This window comes from Onychostruthus taczanowskii, unplaced genomic scaffold (assembly GCF_017590055.1).
Source record: "Onychostruthus taczanowskii isolate IOZ18803 unplaced genomic scaffold, ASM1759005v1 scaffold335, whole genome shotgun sequence".
In the NCBI taxonomy this organism is placed as follows: Eukaryota; Metazoa; Chordata; class Aves; order Passeriformes; family Passeridae; genus Onychostruthus; species Onychostruthus taczanowskii.
Window position 1 is genome coordinate 20,065 of NW_024500739.1, and position 16,015 is coordinate 36,079.

Genomic DNA, 16,015 nt, shown 5'->3' on the forward strand with positions numbered 1-16,015 from the left:
TGTCCCCCCTCACCTTGTCCCTTGTCCCCTCACCTTGTCCCGTGTCCCCAAACCTTGTCCCTTCACCTTGTCCCCTGTGTCCCCTCACCTTGTCCCCTGTCCCCCCTCACCTTGTCCCTCACCTTGTCCCCTGTGTCCCCCCTCACCTTGTCCCGTGTCCCCTCTCACTTTGTCCCCTGTGTCCCCTCCCAGTGCTCTGCCGCCTCTTCACCGTGGGCCACCTCATGCAGCCGGTAGCCAAGACGGTCATCGTGGAGGTCAAGGTGAGTGCCCTGGGGTGACAGGTGGCACAGGGGTGGCACAGGGTGACACGGGTGACACGGGTGACACTGCGCGTGTCCCCTCAGACGCCCGACAACGTCATCATCAAACAAGTCCCGGTCTCGTCCCCGACCAAAAATGGGATCCTGACCATCAACCACAACCTGCCCGAGGTCGTCAGGTGGGTGTCGCCGTCCCCCGCGGTGGCTTGGGGACACCCCCGGCGCTGTCACCTCCCTGTCACCTCCCTGTCACCTCCCTGTCACCTCCCCCAGCTTGGGCATGTGGACAATTTCGGCCAAATTCGAGGATTCCCCGGATCAGGATTTCAGCGCCCAATTCGAGGTCAAGGAATACGGTGGGTGAGGGCTGGGGGTGGCCTTGGGGACATCGGGGACTGTCCCCAAGGGGTGGCGGTGTCACCATGTCACCGATGTCACCGGTGTCACCGTTGTCACCCCGCAGTGCTGCCGAGCTTTGAGGTGTCCGTGGATCCCGAGGAGAAGTTCCTGTACATCGACCGCCAGGCGGATTTCCGGGTGTCCATCCTGGCCAGGTGACCCCAAAATGTCCCTTTTTGGGGACAAAAGTGTCCCCTTTGGGGTCACACCTGCGTAGGGGACGGGGGACAGCTGTGCTCGGCTGCTGTCCCTGGGGGTGGCACGTGGAGGGTGGAGGGGGACACGGGGTGACATGGGACATCGGTGGTGGCAGAGATGGGATAGCAGAGATGGGGTGGCAGGATGGGGACATGGGGACAATGGGGTGACATTGGTGGTGGCAGGGATGGGATGACAAAGATGGGGTGGCGGGATGGGGACATGGGGACAATGGGGTGACATTGGTGGTGGCAGGGATGGGATGACAGGGACAGGGGTGGCAGGATGGGGACATGGGGACACGATGACATTGGTGGTGGTGGCAGCAAAGATGGGATGACAGGGACAGGGGTGGCAGGATGGGACATGGTGACAGAGTGACATGGTGACACAGGGATAGGGTGACAGGGTGACAGGGTGACACAGTGACATGGTGGCTGTGGGGACAGGAATGGCTGTAATGGGGATGTGCAGGGGACACAGTGACACAGTGACAGGGTGACAGTGACAGGATGACAGGGTGACACAGTGACACAAAAGATGGGGTGGCATGGGGACACGGTGACATTGGTGGTGGCAGGGATGGGATGACAGAGATGGGGTGGTGGGATGGGGACAGGGGGACAATGGGGTGACATTGGTGGTGGCAGGGATGGGATGACAGGGACAGGGGTGGCAGGATGGGGACATGGGGACAATGGGGTGACATTGGTGGTGGCAGGGATGGGATGACAGGGACAGGGGTGGCAGGATGGGGACATGGGGACACGATGACATTGGTGGTGGTGGCAGCAAAGATGGGATGACAGGGACAGGGGTGGCAGGATGGGACATGGTGACAGAGTGACATGGTGACACAGGGATAGGGTGACAGGGTGACAGGGTGACACAGTGACATGGTGGCTGTGGGGACAGGAATGGCTGTAATGGGGATGTGCAGGGGACACAGTGACACAGTGACAGGGTGACAGTGACAGGATGACAGGGTGACACAGTGACACGGTGACACACTGACACAGTGACATGGTGACATGGTGGCACGGTGACACGGTGACATGGTGACACAGTGACACGGTGACAGGGTGGCTGTCCCCAGGTGCCTGTGGGTACAGGAATGGCTGTAATGGGGATGTGCAGGGGACACGGTGACACAGTGACAGAGGGACACAGTGACACGGTGACAGGGGGACACAGTGACACAGTGACACAGTGACAGGGTGACGGTGACAGGATGACAGGGTGACACAGTGACACGGTGACCACACTGACACGGTGACACACTGACACGGTGGCACAGTGACACGGTGGCATGGTGGCTGTCCCCAGGTACCTGTACGGGAAGCGCGTGGAGGGGACGGCCTTTGTCCTCTTCGGGGTCATGGTGGACGACGAGAAGAAGAGCATTCCCCAGTCACTGCAGCGCGTCCTGGTGAGCCTGGCACTGTCACTGTCCCCAACCCGGTGCGCGTGAGCCTGGCACTGTCACTGTCACTGTCACTGTCCCCAACCCTGGCACTGTCACTGTCACTGTCACTGTCCCCAACCCTGTCCCGGTGAGCCTGGCACTGTCCCTGCCCCTGGCACTGTCACTGTCCCCAACCCTGGCACTGTCCTTGTCCTCAAGCCTGTCCCGGTGAGCCTGGCACTGTCCCTGTCTCCAACTCTGGCATTGTCCCTGTCCCCATCCCTATGCCTGTCCCCAACTGTGTCCCCAACCCTGTCCCCAACCCTGTCCCCAACCCTGTCCCCACCCGTGTCCCCGTGTCCCCAGGTTCAGGACGGTGACACCAAAGCCGTGCTGTCCCTGTGCTGTCCCTAACCCTCTCCTAACCCTGTCCCCACCCATGTCCCCGTGTCCCCAGGTTCAGGACGGTGACACCAAAGCCGTGCTGTCCCTGTGCTGTCCCTAACCCTCTCCTAACCCTGTCCCCACCCGTGTCCCCATGTCCCCTGGTTCAGGACGGTGACACCGAGGCCATGCTGTCCCTGTGCTGTCCCCCTGCTGTCCCTAACCCTGTCCCCACCCGTGTCCCCAGGTTCAGGACGGTGACACCAAAGCCGTGCTGTCCCTGTGCTGTCCCTAACCCTCTCCTAACCCTGTCCCCACCCGTGTCCCCATGTCCCCTGGTTCAGGACGGTGACACCGAGGCCATGCTGTCCCTGTGCTGTCCCCCTGCTGTCCCTACCCCTGTCCCCTCCCGTGTCCCCATGTCCCCTGGTTCAGGACGGTGCCCCCGAGGCCATGCTGTCCCTGTGCTGTCCCTAACCCTCTCCTAACCCTGTCCCCACCCGTGTCCCCGGGTCCCCAGGTGCAGGACGGGGACGCCGAGGCCATGCTGTTCCCCTGCTGTCCCTAACCCTGCCCCCACCCATGTCCCCATGTCCCCCGGTTCAGGACGGTGACGCCGAGGCCGTGCTGTCCCTGTGCTGTCCCTAACCCTCTCCTAACCCTGTCCCCACCCATGTCCCCGGGTCCCCAGGTGCAGGATGGTGACGCCAAGGCCGTGCTGTCCCCCTGCTGTCCCTAACCCTGTCCCCACCCGTGTCCCCAGGTGCAGGACGGTGACGCCGAGGCCATGCTGTTCCCCTGCTGTCCCTAACCCTGTCCCCACCCGTGTCCCCATGTCCCCCGGTTCAGGACGGTGACACCGAGGCCGTGCTGTCCCCGTGCTGTCCCTAACCCTGTCCCCACCCATGTCCCCGGGTCCCCCGGTTCAGGACGGTGACACCGAGGCCGTGCTGTCCCCCTGCTGTCCCTAACCCTGTCCCCACCCATGTCCCCAGATCCCCAGGTGCAGGATGGTGACGCCAAGGCCGTGCTGTCCCTCTGCTGTCCCTAACCCTGTCCCCACCCATGTCCCCAGGTGCAGGACGGTGACGCCGAGGCCGTGCTGTCCATGGCTCACCTGCGCGAGCGCTTCCCCAACCCCCAGGAGCTCGTGGGACACTCCCTCTATGTCACTGTCACCGTCATCACCGAGTCAGGTCTGCGCGGGGACGCGGGGGACATGGGGCACACATGGGGCATGGCGGGACATTGGGGACAGGGATGCCGGGGGGACATGGGGGACAGGGACTGTGGAGGAATCCAGGGGACAGTGGGGACGGTGGGGGGACATGTGGGGACACAGGGGGACAGGGACAGCAAGGGGACATGGGGGGACAGGGACAGTGGAGGAATCCAGGGGACACAGGGGACTGGTGGGGACAGGGGGGACATGGGGGGACAGATTGGGGACAGCAGTGGTGTGAGTCTGGGGACATGCGGGGTTGGGGACAGCGATGATGGGGGGGGACATCTGGGGCCACCCGTCTGGGCAGGGGACAGGGAGCCCTGGCCACAGGTGACACGGCCACCGTGGTGTCCCCGCAGGCAGTGACATGGGTGGCAGGGGGACAGTGAGAATGGCAGGACACCTGGGGTGGGGAGAGGGACCCAGGTGACACGGCCACCGCGGTGTCCCCGCAGGCAGTGACATGATGGGTTGCAGGGGGACAGTGAGAATGGCAGGACACCTGGGGTGGGGGACAGGGACCCAGGTGACACGGCCACCGCGGTGTCCCCGCAGGCAGTGACATGGAGGGTGGCAGGGGGACAGTGAGGATGGAGGGATACCTAGGGTGGGGACAGGGACCCAGGTGACACGGCCACCGCGGTGTCCCCGCAGGCAGTGACATGATGGGTTGCAGGGGGACAGTGAGAATGGCAGGACACCTGGGGTGGGGGACAGGGACCCAGGTGACACGGCCACCGCGGTGTCCCCACAGGCAGTGACATGGTGGAGGCCCAGCGCGGTGGCATCCCGATCGTGACGTCGCCCTACAGCATCCACTTCACCCACACCCCCAAGTACTTCAAGCCGGGGATGCCCTTTGACCTCACGGTTGGTGACACCTTGGGGACAGCGGTGGCCCAGGGGGGTGGCACGGGACCCACGGGGTGGCCTGGGATGGGGACAGGGGTGGAGGAGAAGTTGGTCTCTGGGTGATGTCCCTGTGTCACCTGAGAGGGGCTGGGGACCGTGGGCTGTCCCTGTGTCACTGGGGTGGCACTTCCTGGTGCCAGTGTCCCTTCCCAGTGCCACCACCCCTTCCTGGTGCCACCACCCTTCCTGGTGCCACCACCCTTCCTGGTGCCACCACCCTTCCTGGTGCCACCACCCTTCCTGGTGCCACCACCCTTCCTGGTGCCACCACCCTTCCTGGTGCCACCACCCTTCCTGGTGCCACCACCCTTCCTGGTGCCACCACCCTTCCTGGTGCCACCACCCTTCCTGGTGCCACCACCCTTCCTGGTGCCACCACCCCTTCCCAGTGTCCCCTCCCAGTGCCACCAACCCTTCCCACTGCAACCACCCCTTCCCAGTGTCCCTTCCCAATGCCACCATCTCTTCCCAGTGCCACCACCCATTCCCAGTGTCCCCTCCCAGTGCCACCACTCCTTCCCAGTGCCACCACCCACTCCCAGTGTCCCCTCCCAGTGCCACCACTCCTTCCCGGTGCCACCACTCATTCCCAGTGTCCCCTCCCAGTGCCACCAACCCTTCCCAGTATCATTGTCCCCTCCCAGTGTCACGACCCTTTCCTGGTGCCACCACCCCTTCCCACTGTCCCTTCCCAGTGCCACCACCCCTTCCCAGTGCCACCACCCACTCCCAGTGTCCCCTCCCAGTGCCACACCACTCCTTCCCGGCCACCACCCACTCCCAGTGTCCCCTCCCAGTGCCACCACTCCTTCCCGGTGCCACCACTCATTCCCAGTGTCCCCTCCCAGTGCCACCACTCCTTCCCGGTGCCACCACCCATTCCCAGTGTCATTGTCCCTTCCCAGTGCCACAACCCTTTCCCGGTGCCACCACCCCTTCTCAGTGTCCCTTCCCAGTGCCACCATCCCTTTCTGATGCCACCACCCCTTCCCAGTGTCCCCTCCCAGTGCAACCACCCCTTCCCACGTAATGTCCCCACGTCCCCCGGTGTCCCCTCCAGGTTTATGTCACCAACCCCGACCAGTCCCCGGCGCCGCGTGTCACCGTCCAGGCCGATGGCTTCCAGGGCCAGGTGGCCACACAGCGCGATGGCACGGCCAGGCTGGTCCTCAACATGCCAGCCAACAAGGACAGCGTCCCCATCACCGTGAGTGTCACCAGGTGTCACCTCCGATGGGGTGGCCCAGGGGGTTGAGGTGGCTGAGATGGCCGGAGTGACCCCTGGGATGTCCAAGGGTCAGGACAGCAGGACAGGGGACCAGGATGGACTGGACATCCGTGGTGATGAAGGGTCATTGTGGTCACTCATCATTGGCCAAAAGCCAGGATGGCCGAGGTCACCCCCTGATTGATGTGACTGTGGTGGTCAAGGTGTCCAGAGGGACCAAGGGCCGGGGGGTTGAGGTGGCTGAGATGTCCAGAGTGACCCATGGTTGTGATGACCAAGGGTCAGGACAGCAGGACTGGGGACCAGGATGGGCTGGACATCCATGGCGGTCAAGGGTTATCGTGGTCACTCATCATTGGCCAAAAAACGAGGTCACCCCGTGGTTGAGGTGACTGTGGTGGTCAAGGTGTCCCGAGTGACCAAGGGCCGGGGGGTTGAGGTGGCTGAGATGGCCGGAGTGACCCCTGGAATGTCCAAGGGTCAGGACAGCAGGACTGGGGACCAGGATGGGCTGGACATCCATGGCGGTCAAGGGTCATTGTGGTCACTCATCATTGGCCAAATGCCAGGATGGCCAAGGTCACCCCATGGTTGAGTTGACTGTGGTGGTCAAGATGTCCAGAGTGACCAAGGACTGGGGGGTTGAGGTGGCTGAGATGTCCAGAGTGACCAAGGAACGGGGCTATCCTGGTCACCATTGGCCAAGGACAAGGACAACCTCGGTCAGGCTGACCATGGTGGTCAACTCAATTGGGTTGACCAAGACATGAGAGTGACCAAGGACCAGGTGTCAAAGAGGCCTGTGGAGGTGTCCACAGTGGTCAGTTGTCCATGGTGGCATGTGGCCAGGGTGACCAGTGACCAGGAATGGGATGGTCAAAGCCAGGGAGACAAAAGTGGCCAAGACATTGAGGGTGGCCAAGGGACAAGGTCAGAGGGACCATGGTGGTTGAGTGGCCAAGACATCCAAGGTAGCAGATGGTCAGTTTGACCATGGAGAGGGTCACCAAGGACCAGGGCACCAGGGAGACCATGACAGACAAGACCTCCATGGTGGCCAAGACTTCCATAGTGGCCAAGGTCTCCATGATGACCAACACACATCCATGATGGCCAAGAACTCTATGGTGGCCAAGACCTCCATGATGACCAACACACGTCCATGATGGCCAAGACCTCCATGATGGCCAAGGCCTCCATGATGGCCAAGGCCTCCATGATGGCCAAGGCCTTCATGATGACCAACACACCTCCACAATGGCCAAAACCTCTATGGTGGCCAAGACCTTCATGATGGCCAAGACCTCTGTGGTGGCCAAGACCTCTATGGTGGCCAAGGCATCCATAGTGGCCAAAATCTCCATGATAACCAACACACCTCCACAATGGCCAAGACCTCTATGGTGGCCAAGAGCTCCATGACGGCCAAAACCTCCATGGTGGCCAAGACCTCTGTGGTCGCCAAGACCTCTGTGGAACCTCTATAGTGGCCAAGACCTTTGTGATGGCCAAGACCTCCATGGTGGCCAAGACCTCTCTGGTGGCCAAAACCTGTATGAAACCTCTATGGTGGCCAAGCCCTCTGTGATGGCCAAGCCCTCCATGATGGCCAAGACCTCTATGGAACCTCTATGGTGGCCAAGCGCTCCACGCTGACCCCACCCAGGCCCACATCCCTCCCCGCTGACCGAGTGCCACCGTGTCACCTGTCCCAGGTGCGGACGGCCCAGGCGGGGCTGCCACCAGAGCGCCAGGCCTCGCGGCAGATGACGGCCCAGGCCTATCGCAGCCAGGCCGGCTCAGGCAACTTCCTGCACCTGGCGGTGGCCGCCACCGAGCTGCAGCCCGGGGACAACCTGGCCGTGAACTTCCACCTCAAGACCAGCAACAACGACGTCCGCAACTCCGTCCCGTTCTTCACCTACCTGGTGGGTACCCGTGGTTGACCCATGGTCCTCCAGCTTGACCACCTGGACGTCCAGGAGGCCAGCAAGCTTGGGTTTCTGGCAGATCATGACCAAGGGACGCATCGTCCGAGCCGGCCGGCAGCGGCACGAGGCCGGCCAGAGCTTGGTGACCATGACCCTGCCGGTGACGCCGGAGCTCATCCCGTCCTTCCGCATCGTGGCCTACTACTACGTCCTGCCCGGCGAGATCGTGGCCGACTCCGTCTGGGTGGACGTCAAGGACACCTGCATGGGCACTGTGAGTGTCCCCCGGTGTTCCCAGGGGGGTCAAAGGGGTCTTGGAGACATTGGATGTGCCTTGGTGGTGGCTGGAGTGGTCTTTGAGGGGTCTGGGAGGCCTTGGAGGTGTTTGGGGGGTCCTTGAGGGACCTTGGAGGCCCTTGAAGGGTTTGGAGGTCCTTGAGGGGCTTGGGTGGCTTTGAGGGACCTGGGAGGTCCTTGAGGGGTTTAGGTGGCCTTGAGGGGACTTTTGAGGGACTTGGGAGGTCCTTGAGGGGCCTGGGAGGTCCATGAGGGACTTGGGTGGCATTGAGTGGGCTTTTGAGGGGCTTGGGGGACCCTTCAGGGGTTTGGGAGGTCCATGAGGGGCTTGGGGGGCCCTTGAGGGACCTTGGAGGTCCTTGGGAGTCTTGGGGGCCCTTGAGGGACCTGGAGGACATTTGGATGAGCCTGGGGGGCCCTTGAGGGACTTGAGGGGGCACCTGAAGGGCTTGGGGGGGACATTGAAGGACCTGGAGGTCCTTGAGGGATCTGGGGATCCTTTGGAAGGGTTTGGGGGACCTGAAGATCCTTGGGGACCTTTGGAAGGGCTTGAGGGGACATTGAGGGACCTGAGTGGCCCCTGGTGGGGATTTGGTGTCACTTGTGTGGTTTTGGACACTCCATGAGGAGCTTGGATATCTCCTGGGTGGCCCAGGTGGCTCTGGTGGCCCAGTGATGGCCCAGACATGTCCATCAACTGCCCCTGGAGGTCCAAATTTGGTGTCTCCACTGGTGGGGGAGGGACAAGCGTGGCTTTTGGGGACATCCTGGTGACGTCACCTCCTGTGTCTGTGGCAGCTGGTGGTGAAGGGGGCGACGGAAGGTGACAACCGTGTGCACGAGCCGGGGACCCCCATGAGGCTGCGCATCGAGGGCGACCACAAGGCCCACGTGGGGCTGGTGGCCGTGGACAAGGGGGTCTTCGTCCTCAGGAAGAACAAACTCACCCAGACCAGGGTGGGTGGCCCTGTCCTCCATGTCCCCAAGGGATGGTCATGGCCATCTCCAGCATCCTTGGGTGGTGGCCATCACAGTTGTCCCTGTCCTCATCATCCCCTGGTGGTGGCCATCAAGGTTGTCCCTGTCCTTGCTGTCCCCTGGTGGTGGCCATCAAGGCTGCCCCTGTCCCTGCTGTCCCCTGGTGGTGACCATCATGGTTGTCCCTGCTGTCCCCTGGTGATGGCCATCACAACTGTCCCCATCATCCCTGGGTGGTGGCAGTGGCCGTCACGACTGTCCCTGTCCCCACTGTCCTTGGATGGTGGCAGTGGCCGTCATGGCTGTCCTGCTGTCCCTGGGTGGTGGCAGTAGCCATCATAGCTGTCCCCATCATCCATGGATGGTGGCAGTGGCCATCACAGCTGTCCCCACTGTCCATGGATGGTGGCAGTGGCTGTCACACCCACTGTCCATGGATGATGGCAGTGGCCGTCATGGCTGTCCTGCTGTCCCTGGGTGGTGGCAGTGGCCATCACAGCTGTCCCCTTCGGCCCCGGATGTTGGCAGTGGCCGTCACAGCTGTCCCCACTGTCCATGGATGGTGGCAGTGGCTGTCACAGCTGTCCCCATCGTCCTTGGGTGGTGGCAGTGGCCATCACAGCTGTCCCCACCGTCAATGGATGGTGGCAGTGGCCGTCACAGCTGTCCCCACTGTCCATGGATGGTGGCAGTGGCTGTCACAGCTGTCCCCACTGTCCATGGATGGTGGCAGTGGCCATCACAGCTGTCCCCACTGTCCATGGATGGTGGCAGTGGCCATCACAGCTGTCCCCACTGTCCTTGGATGGTGGCAGTGGCCATCACAGCTGTCCCCTGTGGGCGCAGGTTTGGGACACGGTGGAGAAAAGTGACATCGGCTGCACGCCGGGCAGCGGCAGGGACAACGTCGGGGTCTTCGCGGACGCTGGCCTGAGCCTGACCACCAGCGTCAAGGTCACCACGCCCCAGCGGTCAGGTGGGACAGCTGGGGTGGCACCTCGGGGACAGGGGGTGGCACCTCAGGGAGGTGGCATCTCACAGAGGTGGCACCTTGGGGTGGCACCACAGGAGATGGTGGAGGAGGTGGCACCTCGGGGTTGGAGGAGGTGACATCTCAGGGATGGTGGACGTGGCACTTGAAACATGTGGCACCTCAGGGATGGGGGAGGTGACACCTTGGGGATGGGAGAGGTGACATGTCAGGGACAGAGAAGATGACATCTCAGGGATGGGGGAGGTGACACCTCAGGGGTGTGACACCTCAGGGATGGGGAGGTGACACCTCAGGGATGGGGGAGGTGACATCTCAGGGATGGTGGATGTGGCACTTGAAGCATGTGGCACCTCAGGGACCAGGGATGTGACACTTCAAGAATGGGAGCGGTGACATTTAGGGAGATGGGGATGGTGACACCTCAGGGGTGTGACCCCTCAGGGATGGGGAGGTGACACCTCAGGGATGGGGGAGGGGACGTTGCAGGGGTGTTGGGGGCGACCTTTCAAGCATGTGGCACCTCAGGGATGGGGGAGGTGACATCTCAGGGATGGTGGATGGGGCACTTGAAGCATGTGGCACCTCAGGGACCAGGGATGTGACACTTCAGGAAGGGGAGCGGTGACATTTAGGGAGATGGGGATGGTGACACCTCAGGGGTGTGACACCTCAGGGATGGGGAGGTGACACCTCAGGGATGGGGGAGGTGACCCTGAACTTTGAGATGTGACACGTGGGACACTTTGGGGTCCTGACCAATGTCCCCTCTGTCCCCAGAGGTCCAGTGTCCCCAGCCGGCCAAACGCAAGCGCCGCTCGCTGGCACTCGCCGAGTACAAGGGCACCAAGGGTAGGTGGCACTGGGATGTCCCTTGTCCCCAGGGGTCACCAGGGTGCCCCTTGTCCTCGAGGTCACCTGGGTGTTCCTTGTCCCTGAGGCTGCTAAATTGTCCCAGGACCCTGAGGGACACCAGTGTCCCATGTCCTGCAGCATCTGCTGTCCCAAAGGCCACCAGAGTGTCCCACACCTCCAAGGTCCCCATGTCCCAAAAAGCCAACAGAGTTTCCCACATCCCAGAGGGCCACCAGAGTGTCCCACAGCACCAATGTCCCCATTCCTGAGAGCCACCAGGATGTCCCCCACCCCCGAGGGCCCCATTCCTGAGAGCCACCAGGATGTCCCCCACCCCCGAGGGCCCCATTCCTGAGAGCCACCAGGATGTCCCCCACCCCCGAGGGCCCCATTCCTGAGAGCCACCAGGATGTCCCCCACCCCCGAGGGCCCCATTCCTGAGAGCCACCAGGATGTCCCCCACCCCCGAGGGCCCCATTCCTGAGAGCCACCAGGATGTCCCCCACCCCCGAGGGCCCCATTCCTGAGAGCCACCAGGATGTCCCCCACCCCCGAGGGCCCCATTCCTGAGAGCCACCAGGATGTCCCCCACCCCCGAGGGCCCCATTCCTGAGAGCCACCAGGATGTCCCCCACCCCCGAGGGCCCCATTCCTGAGAGCCACCAGGATGTCCCCCACCCCCGAGGGCCCCATTCCTGAGAGCCACCAGGATGTCCCCCACCCCCGAGGGCCCCATTCCTGAGAGCCACCAGGATGTCCCCCACCCCCGAGGGCCCCATTCCTGAGAGCCACCAGGATGTCCCCCACCCCCGAGGGCCCCATTCCTGAGAGCCACCAGGATGTCCCCCACCCCCGAGGGCCCCATTCCTGAGAGCCACCAGGATGTCCCCCACCCCCGAGGGCCCCATTCCTGAGAGCCACCAGGATGTCCCCCACCCCCGAGGGCCCCATTCCTGAGAGCCACCAGGATGTCCCCCACCCCCGAGGGCCCCATTCCTGAGAGCCACCAGGATGTCCCCCACCCCCGAGGGCCCCATTCCTGAGAGCCACCAGGATGTCCCCCACCCCCGAGGGCCCCATTCCTGAGAGCCACCAGGATGTCCCCCACCCCCGAGGGCCCCATTCCTGAGAGCCACCAGGATGTCCCCCACCCCCGAGGGCCCCATTCCTGAGAGCCACCAGGATGTCCCCCACCCCCGAGGGCCCCATTCCTGAGAGCCACCAGGATGTCCCACACCCCCAATGTCCCCATGTCCCAAGAGCCACCAGGATGTCCCACACCCTTGAGGTCCCCACTCCCAAGAACCACCAGAATGTCCCACACCCCCAATGTCCCCATTCCCGAGAGCCACCAGAGTGTCCCACACCCCCGAGGTCCCCATTCCTGAGAGCCCCCAGAATGTCCCACACCCCCAATGTCCCCATTCCCGAGAGCCACCAGAGTGTCCCACACCCCCGAGGTCCCCATGTCCCTGAGAGCCACCAGAGTGTCCCACACCCCCGGAGTGTCCCACACCCCCAAGGTCCCCATGTCCCAAAGAGCCACCAGAATGTCCCACACCCCGAGGTCCCCATGTCCCAAAGAGCCACCAGGGCTTGTCCCAGCCCTGTCCTGGTGTCCACCAGCGGCCGAGTACTCGGACAAGCTGGAGAGGAAGTGCTGCCAGGACGGGATGAAGGACAACCCGATGGGACACAGCTGCGAGCAGAGGACCGAGTACATCCAGGAGGGCGAGGCCTGCGTCCGTGCCTTCCTCGACTGCTGCAGATACATCAAGGCCAAGCGGGACCAGCAGAACTTCTCACCCAGCACCGGGCTGGCCAGAAGCAAGTGTTGGGTCATGGAGGGTGGGAGAAGGTTGGGGGAGGTTGGAGGAACCTCGGGTGGAGCTTAGGTGAAGGGTCTTGGGTGGGGTTTGGGTGTTCCTTGGTGGACCTCAGGTGAAGGTGAGCTTGAGCAAAGTTTGGGTGAAGGTTGGGTGTTCCTTGGGTGTTCCTTGGTGAAGTTCAGGCAAACTTTGGGTGTTCCTTGGGCGTTCCTTGGGCGTTCCTTGAGTGTTCCTTGGACTTTCCCTGGTGGAAGGTCAGGTGAACCTCAGGTATTCCTTGGGTGCTTCTCAGGTGGAGCTTGGGTGAAGGTTGGGACGGTCTTGGGTGGGGTTTGGGTGTTCCTTGGTGGACCTCAGGTGAAGGTGAGCTTGAGCAAAGTTTGGGTGAAGGTTGGATGTTCCTTGGGTGTTCCTTGGTGTAGATCAGGTGAACCGTGGGTGTTCTTTGGGTGTTCTTTGGGCATTCCTTGGATGTTCCTTGGACTTTCCTTGGAGGAAGGTCATGTGTTCCTTGGGTGTTCCTTGGGGAAAGGAGCTTGGGTGAAGGTTGGGACGGTCTTGGGTGGGGTTTGGGTGTTCCTTGGTGGACCCCAGGTGAAGATGAGCTTGAGCAAAGTTTGGGTGAAGGTTGGATGTTCCTTGGGTGTTCCTTGGTGTAGATCAGGCAAACTTTGGGCGTTCCTTGGGTGTTCTTTGGGCATTCCTTGGATGTTCCTTGGACTTTCCTTGGAGGAAGGTCAGGTGTTCCTTGGGTGTTCCTTGGGGGAAGGTCAGGTGAATTCTGGGTGTTCCTTGGGTATTCCTTGGGTGTTCCTTGAATGTTCTTTGGGTGTTCCTTGGGTATTCCTTGGACTAAGGTCAGGTGAACCTTGGGTATTTCTTGGGTGCTCCTTGAGTGTTCCTTGGACTTTCCTTGCTGGAAGGTCACGTGAACCTCAGGTATTCCTTGGGTTCTCCTCAGGTGGAGCTTGGGTGAAGGTTGGGAGGGCCTTGGGTGGGTTTGGGGCATTCCTTGCGTGAAGCTCAAGTGGCCCTTGGGCATTCCTTATGTGATCCTTGGACAACTCATCAGGCAATACTTGGGTGGCAGTTGGGTGACCTTGGGCAAGACAAGGGGTGGCACTGGGGTGACACTGGGTGGCGCTGGTGTGATACCGGCTCCGCTCAGGGGTCTCAGCCCTGAGGCCACGTTCGAGAGGGCCGATGCCACCACCCCCAGGCCATGAGGACGACGATCCGTTCTTGGAAGACTTTCCTTGGTAGAAGGTCACGTGAACCTCAGGTATTCCTTGGGTTCTCCTCAGGTGGAGCTTGGGTGAAGGTTGGGAGGGCCTTGGGTGGGTTTGGGGCATTCCTTGCGTGAAGCTCAAGTGGCCCTTGGGCATTCCTTATGTGATCCTTGGACAACTCATCAGGCAATACTTGGGTGGCAGTTGGGTGACCTTGGGCAAGACAAGGGGTGGCACTGGGGTGACACTGGGTGGTGTTGGGGTGACACTGGGTGGTGCTGGGGTGACACTGGGTGGCGCTGGTGTGATACCGGCTCCGCTCAGGGGTCTCAGCCCTGAGGCCACGTTCGAGAGGGCCGATGCCACCACCCCCAGGCCATGAGGACGACGATCCGTTCTTGGAGGACTCGGACATCGTCTCACGGAGCCTCTTCCCCGAGAGTTGGCTGTGGCAGGTGGAGCAGCTGACGGAGCCACCCAACGAGCTGGGGTGAGCCTGGACCTCCTGTCCCACCACCCACCCACCCCATGGCCCAGCCTGGGCATGGTCACCCTGTCCCCATCCAGCTTGGACATCTCTGGAGATCAGTTATGGTCACCCCAAATCCAGACAAAGGTCACTGCTAATCTCCTGGTCCACTCAGGAGTTTTTGGTCCACTCAGGGGTCATCTCCAAGCTCCTGGTCCTGCTTGGGGGGGGTCTGTGGGTCTGGGATATCTTTGGGGACTAAAGGAAGTCCCACTGTGGGTTTGGAACATTTTTGGGGACCAGAAAAGTCCAACTGTGTGTTTGGGATATCTTTGGGGACCAGGGAAGTCCCATGGTGACACTCCCTGAGCCTGGCCTGGGGTGGGCCACGACCCCCTTGGTCGCTCCCGTCCTCTCCAGGGTCTCGGCCAAGACGCTGCCCGTGTACCTGAAGGACTCCATCACTACCTGGGAGGTCCTGGCGGTCAGCCTCTCCCCCTCCAAAGGTACGGGGTCATGGAGGACAAGGGGGTTCCTGGGGTCAACGGAATGTCCCCAAACCTTGTGGGGGGTCCCTGAGACCTGAAGGGTCTCCTAAAGCCTGGAGGGGTTCACTGGGATTTGAGGGATCTCCAAAATCTGAGGGAGTGAGGACTCCCTGGACTTCCAGGGACCTCTGAAGACCTCGGGGCTCCTTGGTGACACGAGGTGTCCCCCAACCCCAACCCCCCGCGTGTCCCCCACCCCAGGGCTGTGCGTGGCCGACCCCTACGAGATCACGGTGATGAAGGAGTTCTTCATTGACCTCCGCCTGCCCTAGAGATGCCCCAAAGCTTGGTGACCATCCTTGGGATTTGAGGGATCTCCGTGGAACTTGAGGGATCTTCTAAACTTTGGGATTCAAGGGGTCTCCTAAACCTTGGGAGGACTCTGTGGGTCTTGATGGATCCCCTAAACCTTGGGAGGACTCTGTGGGTCTTGATGGATCCCCTAAACCTTGGGAGGACTCTGTGGGTCTTGATGGATCTCCTAAACCTTGGGAGGACTCTGTGGGTCTTGATGGATCCCCTAAACTTTGGGAAGAACATGGGTTTTGATGGATCTCCTAAACCTTGTGAGGACTCCCTGGACTTCCAGGGACCTCTGAAGACCTCGGGGCTCCTTGGTGACACGAGGTGTCCCCCAACCCCAACCCCCCGCGTGTCCCCCACCCCAGGGCTGTGCGTGGCCGACCCCTACGAGATCACGGTGATGAAGGAGTTCTTCATTGACCTCCGCCTGCCCTACTCGGTGGTGAGGAACGAGCAGGTGGAGATCCGTGCCATCCTCTACAACTACTGGTTGCACGACATCACGGTCAGTTTGGGGACATTTTTTGGGGACGCCATCACCCTCTCTCCGGACCTCAGGTGTGACCTCCCT

At 61.9% G+C, this 16,015-nt stretch overlaps 1 protein-coding gene across 1 annotated transcript in view; it reads left to right on the forward strand.

The window, feature by feature from the left end:
• The window catches only part of C3 (complement C3), a 53,994-nt gene that overhangs the window by 15,835 nt on the left and 22,144 nt on the right, over positions 1-16,015 (forward strand). Inside the window, exons 6-22 of the mRNA XM_041410772.1 lie at positions 193-263; positions 348-442; positions 537-619; positions 727-817; positions 2,187-2,289; positions 3,725-3,845; positions 4,629-4,744; positions 5,847-5,993; positions 7,730-7,942; positions 8,025-8,219; positions 9,041-9,199; positions 10,067-10,196; positions 10,992-11,063; positions 12,693-12,893; positions 14,500-14,614; positions 15,014-15,099; positions 15,810-15,949. Of these exons, the coding sequence (XP_041266706.1) occupies positions 193-263; positions 348-442; positions 537-619; positions 727-817; positions 2,187-2,289; positions 3,725-3,845; positions 4,629-4,744; positions 5,847-5,993; positions 7,730-7,942; positions 8,025-8,219; positions 9,041-9,199; positions 10,067-10,196; positions 10,992-11,063; positions 12,693-12,893; positions 14,500-14,614; positions 15,014-15,099; positions 15,810-15,949 (2,138 nt within the window). The remainder of the gene's footprint in view (positions 1-192; positions 264-347; positions 443-536; positions 620-726; positions 818-2,186; positions 2,290-3,724; positions 3,846-4,628; positions 4,745-5,846; positions 5,994-7,729; positions 7,943-8,024; positions 8,220-9,040; positions 9,200-10,066; positions 10,197-10,991; positions 11,064-12,692; positions 12,894-14,499; positions 14,615-15,013; positions 15,100-15,809; positions 15,950-16,015) is intronic.